The 12076-nt window shown below is 34.7% G+C and overlaps 2 protein-coding genes across 2 annotated transcripts; one reads left to right on the top strand and one right to left on the bottom strand.

Moving 5' to 3' along the window:
- Positions 1-1646: 1646 nt before the first annotated feature.
- On the bottom strand, positions 1647-2327 carry LOC109241648. The gene has a single exon (XM_019408406.1). The coding sequence runs from the start codon at positions 2325-2327 to the stop codon at positions 1647-1649; it is 681 nt and encodes a 226-aa protein (XP_019263951.1).
- An 8596-nt stretch (positions 2328-10923) lies between these two features.
- Positions 10924-11735, top strand: LOC109241653 (indole-3-acetic acid-induced protein ARG7-like). Its single transcript, XM_019408410.1, has one exon. It carries the CDS (start codon positions 11044-11046, stop codon positions 11485-11487), a length of 444 nt encoding a protein of 147 aa, XP_019263955.1. The 5' UTR covers positions 10924-11043; the 3' UTR covers positions 11488-11735.
- Positions 11736-12076: the final 341 nt, after the last annotated feature.

Here is a 12076-nt window from a genome sequence, read left to right as displayed (position 1 = left end):
ACCCCATGGGCAATTTGGACTGGTATAGTAAAGCCCTTGCTGTCTCAAGTAGATATTTATGTTTTCTCTCCATTACACCATTTTACTGTGGTGTGTATGGACATGTTTTCTGGTGAACAATTCCCTTGGTTTGGAAGTATGACATTGATTCATTATTGACAAATTCTTGGCCATTGTCAGACCTAATGATTTTGACTGTGATTTTGAACTAATTTTCTATCATAGAGATGAAGGCCTTGAGGATCTGGAGAACATTACTTTTACATCTCAACAGATGAGTCCAGGTTGATCTACTAAAGTCATCAACCAAGGTTAGGAAATATTTATGATTCTCATGTGTGTTTACATGATAAGCGCCCCATAGATCCAAGTGTATTAGTTCAAAGATCTTAGTGGAAGTGGTAGTATTATGGGCAAATGGGAGTCTGGTTTGTCTAGCCATTGGGCAAATTGGGCAAAAGAAACGCTGCCTGGGAGCAAAATTTACAGGTATTGTGGAAATTCCCCTCATTTTTACAAAAGGTACATGTCCTATCCTATTGTGCCACAAATGGTCAACATTATTTTCATGAGACATAATAGAAGACATTAAAATGGAATTAACCGTAGAAGAGTCTGTCTTATTGATTGAATGGAGCATATTTACAGCATCAGGTGGGCATGATGATTTATCTACAAATGCATATGAATGAAGGGGATGACTCTCAGCTCTACTTGCAGTATTTACAGATGTAGGAAGACATGAACTAAAGTGCTTGAAAAGATCAAAGTTGAAAGCAGAAATAAAATTTGACTTAGACTCTTGACTGAGGTATACTGAGCAGAGGAAGTATGGACCACTTCTTGCCTTATCAATCTCCAAAGGCCTCTTCATTGAAGGGGCCTGCATCAGACAGGGATGTTTATCGAAGTTAACCATATAATTTAGATGCACAGTTAATGAATGAATTGAGATGAGATGAGAATAAACTTGAAACCGGGTACATATAACACTCTAAACAAAGTGAGGCTAGGACCAAGGAATGCATCTCCTATTTTTGTCACCTTGACTTTGTATCCATTAGGTAGGGTAACTAAAAATGGATAGGGTAGTGTTTTAATGTTGGTTAGGAAAGATTTTCTATAAGTCATGTGGTTTGAAGTTCCACTACCTAGGATTCATAAGTCAGCAATAGATTTAGAACATTTACACATAGTTGTTTCTGCAATCTCTTTATAAGTAGAGCAAGCTAGAATACTTGCAAAGTTGGCAACTCCACAAGCAATGTTGTTTGGATTTTCCCCTGTATTTCCAGCTTGAAAGGTCTCCAGCATGTTCAGCAACCGTCCATATTGTTCTTTTATCAGACTGGCACACATTGGTTTGGATTCTTGTTCTCTGCCCCTTCAATACTTCCACCAAATAACTCTTCACAACCTCCGTGAACATTTGCAGCAGATCCTGCATTTCTGCCCTTAGTGAACTTGAAATCTTGTGGAAATCCATGTATCCTTTAACAATTTTCTCTTGTGTGTCCTGGCTTCTTGCAATAATCACAGAAAAGTCTTAACTTATTGTGTGTGTGATTTCCATTTCCTCTGAATTAAGTGTTCCTTGTACCACGTCTATGTGGAGCATAGTTGGTTCTGAATGTATTTTGACAAGGTCAATTAACATTGAGTGATGCAGATTCCATGGCCAATTGGTTACTCGACTTGACTTCTCTTATCTTCTCCTCTTGGATTAAAATGGAGAAGGCTTGTGCAATGCTAGGTAATGGGTTCATCATTATGATGCTACCCCTTACAACTGTATAAACTTCATTAAATCCCATTAGGAACTGAATAAGTCTGCGATCCTGTTCAGCTTTGTGCATATTTGCCTTGGCTCCACAAGTGCATTGACAATTGCATTGTGCGTGGGTATTTACAGTGGTTAATTCCTCCCAAAGCCTCTTCATTTTTGTATAGTATCCTGTGATATCTAAAGCACCTTGACTAAGGTCATTTATCTCTTTCTGAAGCTGATAGAGTTTTGCCCCGTTGGTTTGATCGTATCGATCCTCCAATTCCTGCCATAATTCCTTGGCATCACTGACGTATTGCAAACTGTCTGCCAAGTCTTTTGAGAGTGAGTTAAGAATCCACGACGTCACCTTGTCATCGCATCGAGCCCACTGGTCAAAGTTCGCATCATCGGAGCCCGGCTTCTTCCATTTTCCAGTGATGAATCCGACTTTATTCTTTACAGAAAGTGCTCTGAGAACACCTCTCCTCCAGGATCTATAGCCCGTTCTGTCGGAAGCTACTGGTACTAGCACTGTTCGAGCACTCTCAGACGGGTGCATGTAGAGTAGTTGTGTCCAAACTAGCGTCAGTTGTATTTGAAGTATCCTTGTCTCCGGCCATCATTCAGCTCAAATTAGTGAGTAATAGTGATCAGTTGTGAAGAGAGTGAGCGAAAAACACTCGATTAACCTGTGAATCTGAAAAACCATAAAATCTCGATTTCGCGATTTGGGACTGAGAACGAAAGAGAAACTCCGATTAACAACAAGATGAGGATGACGAGATAGACGATCTCACATCTAGAACGTATGCTCTGGTACCATGTTGAACTCGTATGTTCCCACAGTGATGAACTCTGCCATTGACGGATGAGTTGTGAGAGAGAGAAGAAAAGAGGAATATTCTAGAAGAGAGAAAATAATTTTCTGTATTGCTCAAATGTATCAACGTACAGACTATATACAACAAATCTAACTACTTGGTGAAAGTACAGAACTGCCCCTGACTAATCTAACTAACTTTAACTACAAAATATAAATACAAATACAATATAAGTCTCAATAACATTAACATGAGCAAAATTGCAACTTATAGTATTTCTCGTATAGTTTTTGAATATGTAAATTTTAATTTTAAAATATGGAGTTGAGCTAAACCAATTTAGCTTCGAAGTTTAGCCAAATTGATTGTCGATAAGCGAAATGTGTTATCTAAATTAAAACAGAGGGAGTACTTTATAATATGAATATGGTTAATCTTAAGTATTACATATACAAGACTATAACTCACACCATTTAAATTAAACTAGCTAGGAACTATGACTTTCTATCTTTGATACATGAAAATATCCAACACAATACGTAACTTGCACTTCATTTCGATGGTGTTTGGCTAAGCTTATAAGCTTGTCAAACTAGCTTATAAGCACTTTTCGGCTTATTTACGCATTCTGTAAAGATAAAAGTGCTTATAAGCCAAGTGCTTATATGTCAAAAATAAGCCAAAAGCCATAAGCTGGTCACCCCCAGCTTATGAATTTTTAGCTTATAAGCACTTTAAGTTTGACCAAGATTTTTACTATTTTATCCTTAAAATATTTCTTTCTGGAACAGAACTCCTACATCGATAGTCACCGCCTCAAGTATTCAACCTAAACCCCCCCCCCTCCCCCGCCTCTTCTAAGTCTGCAATTCTAATTGACTATTTAAGATAAGAAAATTCTCTATTCCTTTGCATACTTATATCTATGTGATTGTATATTAATCTTTGTACTGTATGTAATAAATGAGGACATATCAAATTTTTGGTGTATTGCTTTCTAAGTGTTGTGGTGATGAAGGCAATGTTTGTTTCTCTTCAAATAATTTGTCCTATTTAGGTTTATTTTTTACTGAGAAACTTTTGTCAATTTATTATTTATTATAACTTATGATTATATGCTTATCGTAAAATAAATTATATTTATCATAAAAATTATCTTAACTAAGCACAATTGTATTTAAAATAAAATGACAAATAGAATATTTTGTATTTGAATCGATCTGGAATCTAAAATTTTGAAGAAATTATGCCCTTATAAGTGTAAACAGTTCTAAGGTTATTTAAGTCATTTTGACAGAAAAAGAGCTTATCAGCACTTTTTTATCAAATGCTGCAACAACTTATTATTAATTTCAGCACTTGTACCCAAACACGTAACTGCTTATTTATTAAATTAGTTTCAACACTTAAAAGTGATTTTCAGCATCTAATGCTTATCAGCTATTTCAAATCAGCTAATCCGGACGGGCTCTTAGTATATTGGTTTTACTCTATTTAAAATTTATATAATTTCAACCAAATTGACGCAAGGATTTCAAGAGAATGGAAATATATAATTACAAATTCTCCATTTAAACTGATTGTTTAATCCTTAATTTTCTAATTCTTCACTTTTCCGTGCAACAATACTTATACGCATCATATTTTTTCGTCATCTAAAATTAAACTATATTCTTATCATGATAAATACAAAAAAGATGTTATCTTTCGTAAAAGGGTTAAAAATGCCCCTAAGCTATTGGAAAAGATTTAAAAATACCCTTCATCCGCCTATTGGGTTAAAAATACCCCTACATCGACCTTTTTGGTTCACTAGGTCAATGCTGAATTAAAAATAATAATTATTTCAAATAATAGTCCATGTTGATCTACTAAAGTCATCAACCAAGGTTAGAAAATATTTATGATTGTCATGTGTGTTTACATAAGCGCCCCATAGATCCAAGTGTATTAGTTCAAAGATCTTAGTTGAAGTGGTAGTATTATGGGCAAATGGGAGTTTGGTTTGTCTAGCCATTGGGCAAATTGGGCAAAAGAAAGGCTGCATCGGAGCAAAATTTACAGGTATTGTGGAAATTCTCCTTATTTTTACAAAAGGTATATGTCCTAGCCTATTGTTCCACAAATGATCAACATTATTTCCATGAGACATAATAGAAGACATTAAAATGGAATTAACCATAGAAGAGTCTGTCTTATTGATTGAATGGAGCATATTTACAGCATTAGGTGGACATGATGATTTGTCTACAAATGCAGATGAATAAAGGGGATGACTCTCAGCTCTACTTGCAGTATTTACAGATGTAGGAAGACATGAACTAAAGTGCTTGAAAAGATCAAAGTTGAAAGCGGAAATGAAATTTGACTTAGACTCTTGACTGAGGTATACTGAGCAGAGGAAGTATAGACCACTTCTTGCCTTATCAATCTCTAGAGGCCTCTTCATTGAAGGGGCCTGCATCGGACAGAGATATTTATTGAAGTTAACCATACAATTTAGATGCACAGTTAATCAATGAATTGAGATGAGATGATATTAAACTTGAAACTGGGTACATATAACACTCTAAACAAAGTGAGGCTAGGACCAAGGAATGCATCTCCTATTTCTGTCACCTTGACTTTGTATCCATCAGGTAGGGTAACTAAAAATGGATAGGGTAGTGTTTTAATGTTGGTTAGGGAAGATTTTCTATATGTCATGTGGTTTGAAGCTCCACTATCTAGGGTCCATAAGTCAGCAATAGATTTAGAACATTTACACATAGTTGTTTCTACAATCTCTTTATAAGTAGAGCAAGTTGGAATACTTGCAAAGTTGGCAACTCCACAAGCAATGTTGTTTGGATTTTCCCCTGTATTTCCAGCTTGAAAGGTCTCCAGCATGTTCAGCAACTGTCCATATTGTTCTTTTGTCAGACCTAGCACACACTGGTTTGGATTCTTGTTCTCTGCCCCTTCAATACTTCCACCAAATGACTCTTCACATCCTCCGTGAACATTTGCAGCAGATCCTACATTTCTGCCCTTAGTGAACTTGAAATCTTGTGGAAATCAATGTATCCTTTAACAATTTTCTCTTGTGTGTCCTAGCTTCTTGCAATAATCACAGAAAAGTTTTGACTTATTGTGTGTGTGATTTCCATTTCCTCTGAATGAATTGTTCCCTGTACCACGTCTATGGGGAGCATAGTTGGTTTTGAATGTATTTTGACCAGGTCCATTAACATTGAGTGATGCAGATTCCATGGCCAATTGGTTACTCGGCCTGACTTCTCTTTGCTTCTCCTCTTGGATTAAAATGGAGAAGGCTTGTGCAATGCTAGGTAATGGGTTCATCATTATGATGCTACCCCTTACAACTGTATAAACTTCATTAAATCCCATTAGGAACTGAATAAGTCTGTGATCCTGTTCAGCTTTGTGCATATTTGCCTTGGCTCCACAAGTGCATTGATAATTGCATTGTGCGTGGGTATTTACAGTGGTTAGTTCCTCCCAAAGCTTCTTTATTTTTGTATAGTATCCTGTGATATCTAGAGCACCTTGACTAAGGTCATTTATCTCCTTCTGAAGCTAATAGAGCTTTGCCCCGTTGGTTTGATCGTATCGATCATCCAATTCCTGCCATAACTCCTTGGCATCATTGATGTATTGCAAACTGTCTGCCAAGTCTTTTGAGAGTGAGTTAAGAATCCACGATGTCACCATGTCATCGCGTCGAGCCCACTGGTCAAAGTTCGCATCATCGGAGCCCGGCTTCTTACATTTTCCAGTGATGAATCCGACTTTATTTTTTACAGAAAGTGCTCTAAGAACACCTATCCTCTAGGATCTATAGCCCGTTCCGTCGGAAGTTACTAGTACTAGCACTGTTCCAGCACTCTCTGACGGGTGCATGTAGAGTAGTTGTGTCCAAACTAGGGTTAGTTGTATTTGAAGTATCCTTGTCTCCGACCATCATTCAGCTCAAATTAGTGAGTAATAGTGATCAGTTGTGAAGAGAGTGAGCGAAAAACACTCGATTAACCTGTGAATCTGAAAAACCCTAAAATCTCGATTTCGCGATTTGGGACTGAGAACGAAAGAGAAACTCCGATTAACAACAAGATGAGGAAGACGAGATAGACGATCTCACATCTAGAACGTATGCTCTGGTACCTTGTTGAACTCGTATGTTCCCACAGTGATGAACTCTGCCATTGACGGATGAGCTGTGAGAGAGAGAAGAAAAAAGGAATATTCTAGAAGAGAGAAAATAATTTTCTGTATTGCTCAAATGTATCAACGTACAGACAATATACAACAAATCTAACTACTAGGTGAAAGTACAGAACTGCCCCTGACTAATCTAACTAAATTTAACTACAAAATATAAATACAAATACAATATAAGTCTCAATAACATTAACATGAGAAAAATTGCAACTTATAGTATTTCTCGTATAGTTTTTGAATATGTAAATTTTAATTTTAAAATATGGAGTTGAGCTAAACCAATTTAGCTTCGAAGTTTAGTCAAATTGATCGTTGATAAGCGAAATGTATCATCTAAATTAAAACAGAGGGAGTACTTTATAATATGAATATGGTTAATCTTAATATGAATATGGTTAATCTTAAGTATTACATATACAAGATTATAACTCACACCATTTAAATTGAACTACCTAGGAATTATGACTTTCTATCTTTGATACATGAAAATATCCAACACAATACGTAACTTGCACTTCATTTAGAGGGTGTTTGGCTAACCTTGTAAGCTGGTCAAACTAGCTTATAAGCACTTTTCGGCTTATCTACGCATTTGGTAAAGTTAAAAGTGCTTATAAGTCGGGTGCTTATATGTCAAAAATAAGCCAAAAGCCATAAGCTGGTCACCCCCAGCTTATGAATATTTAGCTTATAAGCACTTTAAGTTTGACCAAAATTTTTACTATTTTATCCTTAAAATATTTCTTTCTGGAACATAACTCCTACATTGATAGTCACCGCCTCAACTATTCAACCTAAACCCCCTACCCCTACCCCCCCCCCCCCACCTCTTCTAAGTTAGCAATTCTAATTGACTATTTAAGATAAGCAAATTCTCTATTCCTTTGCATACTAATATCTATGTGATTGTATATTAATCTTTATACTGTATGTAATAAATGAGGACATATCAAATCTTTGGTGTATTGCTTTCTAAGTGTTGTGGTGATGAAGGCAATCTCTTCAAATAATTTGTTCTATTTAGGTTTATTTTTTCTCAGAAACTTTTGTCAATTTATTATTTATTATAACTTATGGTTATATGCTTATCATAAAATAAATTATATTTAACTTAAAAATTATCTTATCTTAGCACAATTGTATTTAAAATAAAATGACAAATAGAATATTTTGTATTTGAATCGATCTGGAATCTAAAATTTTGAAGAAATTATGCCCTTATAAGTGTAAACAGTTCTAAGGTTATTTAAGTCATTTTAACAGAAAAAGAGCTTATCAACACTTTTTTATCAAATGCTGCAGCAACTTATTATTAATTTCAGCACTTGTACTCAAACACGTAACTGCTTATTTATTAAATCAGTTTCAGCACTTAAAAGTGCTTTTCAGCATCTAATGCTTATCAGCTACTTCGTATCAGCTAAACCAAACGGGCTCTTAGTGTATTGGTTTTACTCTGTTTGAAATTTATATAATTTCAACCAAATTGACGCAAGGATTTCAAGAGAATGGAAATATATAATTACAAATTCTCCATTTAAACTGATTGTTTAATCCTTAATTTTCTAATTCTTCACTTTTCCGTACAACAATACTTATACGCATCATATTTTTTCGTCATCTAAAATTAAACTATATTCTTATCATGATAAATACAAAAAAGATGTTATCTTTCGGAAAAGGGTTAAAAATATCCCTAAACTATTGGAAAAGGTTTAAAAATATCCTTCATCCGCCTATTGGACTAAAAATACCCCTACATCGACCTTTTTGGTTCACTAGGTCAATGCTGAATTAAAAATAATAATTATTTAAATTCCATGTGGCAACTTTTTATTGGCCGAAATTAAAACATCTAATCTATTAAAAAGACCCACCCATATATACCCGTTTTCCGGACTAACCTGCCCAAACACTAACCCGACCCGAATAAAAAGTTCAACTAAAAAAAACGTCCCACTTCCAAACCACAGTGCATCGGTGATTATAATCTCAAATAAACTTAGTAATCAAAACAAAACCAAGACCAAATAATTATACTTGCACATCGCAACAATTACGAAAAATTCGCTAACGCCGAAACGTTATACTACAGGGATATGGTGACGTATCCTGTAACCTAGCACTCAAAATATTTTCGGAAACTTGTAATGAATTTTGCCAAAGAAAAACTAATCATTCGAACGAGTTTCATTGCGATTCTTTAAAAAAGTCAAGTCATCAAACTTTCTCTGTTACTGGTATTTTTTTTTCATTCGCTGTTCAGAAATTCGCCATCAGTATTGACTATCAGGAAGAAAACGATCATTTCTAAACACCGAACTAAAACAAAATTATTAGAAATATCAAACTATACTTTCATAGATAGAATTAGTACCTCTGTTCGAGAGAAGAGAGAATTCTCCGTGAAAAAATTGTGGTTAGGAAGTGGGGTGTCGTTTTTCTATTTGAACTTTTTATTCGGGTTGGGTTAGTATTTTGGGGAGGGTTAGTCCGAAAAATAGGTAGATATGGGTAGGTCTTTCTAATAGGTTAGATGTTTTAATTTCGACCAATAAGAAGTTGCCACGTGGAATTTAAATAATTATTATATTTAATTCAGTATTGACCTAACGGTCAAAGGGCATAAGTGAACCAAAAAGGTGGATGGAGGAGTATTTTTAGCCCAATAGGTGAATGAATGGTATTTTTAAACCTTTTGCAATAGCTTAGGGGCATTTTAACCCTTTTCCGGTTTAACAAGTGATCGGGAAAAGTCGTCAAGTCGATGACAATGTTTTAAAAGGCGGGGGTGTGAGGCGAGGCGTTTTACCTCTGATGACGAGGCGAGGCGTAAGCCTTGAGACGTGGGGCGTAAGTCCCATGGATCTTTAAATTTTACTAATTTCAAGAATTTTAAGATAGTATAAAATAAAAAATAATTATAAAAATTACATTAAAATTATAAAATTATAATAAATAATCTATTAAAAATATCTATAATTTATAATTCAACTATGAATAATATGAAAAGTATGACATATATCGCAAATTAGCTGCACCGTAGTTACAACTCAAACATCAAAAGTAATGTATTTGATACAAAATCTTATATGTATCTCTTAAGGAGTAATAAATCTTGAAAGAATTTCGATATTATAATTTGATATTTTCCTTAAAACACTCCTTTCATTTAATATGCTTTCTATTTGAAAGAGAATTTATATAAAAGCATAATTCAAAATTCAAATATGATTCTCTAGCACCATTTATTTTTTAGTTCGAACAAGTTAATAAAGTGACACATAATTCACCATACAATACCATGATAACAAATTATTTGTAAATAGTTACTAGCTAATACTGAGCTATTAAATTAATAAGTATTGTATCTCGTAAACGTGAAAAAAATAATTATGAAAAAATTACAGACTATTATATAGTAAAGACAAACAAAAGTTAATAAATAAATACTTTTTAAATGAAAGATTTATTTAAAATTAACTATCATAGCAGTCTTAGTGGATAACGTGCAATAATATTATCTAAATTATGACATAAAATACAGTCAACTTAATGATTTATGATTAAGAAAAAAATAATTTTGAATAGTCAACGATTTATTAAGAAATTTTGAGGATTTACAAGGTTAGTTACATACAATTGCATAAAGTTCTATTAGGCGAGCCCAGTACGCTGGGCGTTGGGCGTGCCCGAGGCGTAAGCCCCAATGGCCGAGACGTAAGTCTCACGGAACTAAGCTCCACACATAAGCCCAGGGACGTTTTACGAGTGCTCCGTCCCGGGGCGAGTCCCATTTCTACCTTTTAAAACAAAGTTTTAAAATCTTATATTAAAACTTGAAACAAAGTTTTATAACGAAGCTTCAGTAATTAATATCTTATATTAAAATTAGCTTAAAAAGAAAGTGGAACGCCGAAATTGAGTTGCCACAAAATTTCTCATGCAAAATCTCAAATTGCAAAAAATGCAATATACGACTTATCGGAAGCAAAGGAATAAATTACTCAATTTAGAAATAGTGGCAAAGGTCGTAAATATCTTCAAAAGTAGGGGTCGTTTATTAACTCAAACTTTTATATAAACCCGCGCCATCCCCACTCTGAAAAACCTGGAAAAAAACCTTTACTTTTTCCGTTCTGAAACAGAAACAAACGATCATCAGTACAATTAAAGAGAAAAAAAAACAACAGAGAATTTTTTTCTCACATTTTCCTTCACTTTCTCGAGAAAATGTCAGCCTGCAGTAAAATACGTTACATTGTTCGACTCCGTCAAATGCTACGGAGGTGGAGGAAGAAGGCTGCAGCTCGCCGTGTACCGTCCGATGTACCTTCCGGACACGTGGCAGTCTCCGTAGGCACCAGTTGCAAAAGATATGTGGTCCGCGCGACGTACCTGAACCATCCATTATTCAAAAAGCTCCTCTCACAAGCCGAAGAAGAATTCGGTTTCACAAATTCAGGCCTATTAACAATTCCTTGCGACGAGACATTATTCGAGGAAATACTCTGTTACTTGGCCCGATCCGAATCCGATAAGAACAACGTCGGATGTTTCATTAATTTTGAGGATTTTCAGAGATATTGTTGTCATATGGGATTAAGAAGCAACCTTGATTTCTGGGCTGATTCGAGACCACTATTGAATGGCGTCTCAGACAAGTCCATTTGGTAATTAATTTTCCAATGGAGATGAAATAAAGATACGGCTGATTTTGACCCGGGTTCGACTCGTCCGAGTTAATTCGCCTGCACAGTTATTAACTCACTTGACTCGGTTGGTTGATGGGTCCAGCTGCTTTTTTTTTTTTTTTAATCTCTTTTTATTTACTAATTGAGGGGATTATTCTTTGCTTACCAGGACTAAACTTTGCTGGTAAGTTTAAGGTTTTTCTTATATAATTTAACTTATAAATATTGATAGTATAATGACTTGTTACACTATTAGTGTATTTTAACTTGTTGTAGCAAGTATCTCTTTTATTTTTCAGGTTACTAATCTAATTTCATGAACAATTATCTGTAGCTATCTTTCAGGTGTTCTAATAGTGTAAACTTAAACAATCTGGATACACGAACAGACAGATCACCTAAAAGATAACTGCAGATAATTATCCATGATTTGTGGAAAATTAGCAACTTGAAAAAACGGACGGTTAACTTGTTATAACATGTGAATTTATATTGATTATGTAAAAATTATTTACAACGTCAGTATAAGGTAAATCCTTTTTAAAAAAAAAATTTGAATTGGGGTGGGGGAT

This window comes from Nicotiana attenuata, unplaced genomic scaffold, assembly GCF_001879085.1.
Source record: "Nicotiana attenuata strain UT unplaced genomic scaffold, NIATTr2, whole genome shotgun sequence".
In the NCBI taxonomy this organism is placed as follows: domain Eukaryota; kingdom Viridiplantae; phylum Streptophyta; class Magnoliopsida; order Solanales; family Solanaceae; genus Nicotiana; species Nicotiana attenuata.
This window is presented reverse-complemented; position numbering and strand designations above follow the sequence as displayed.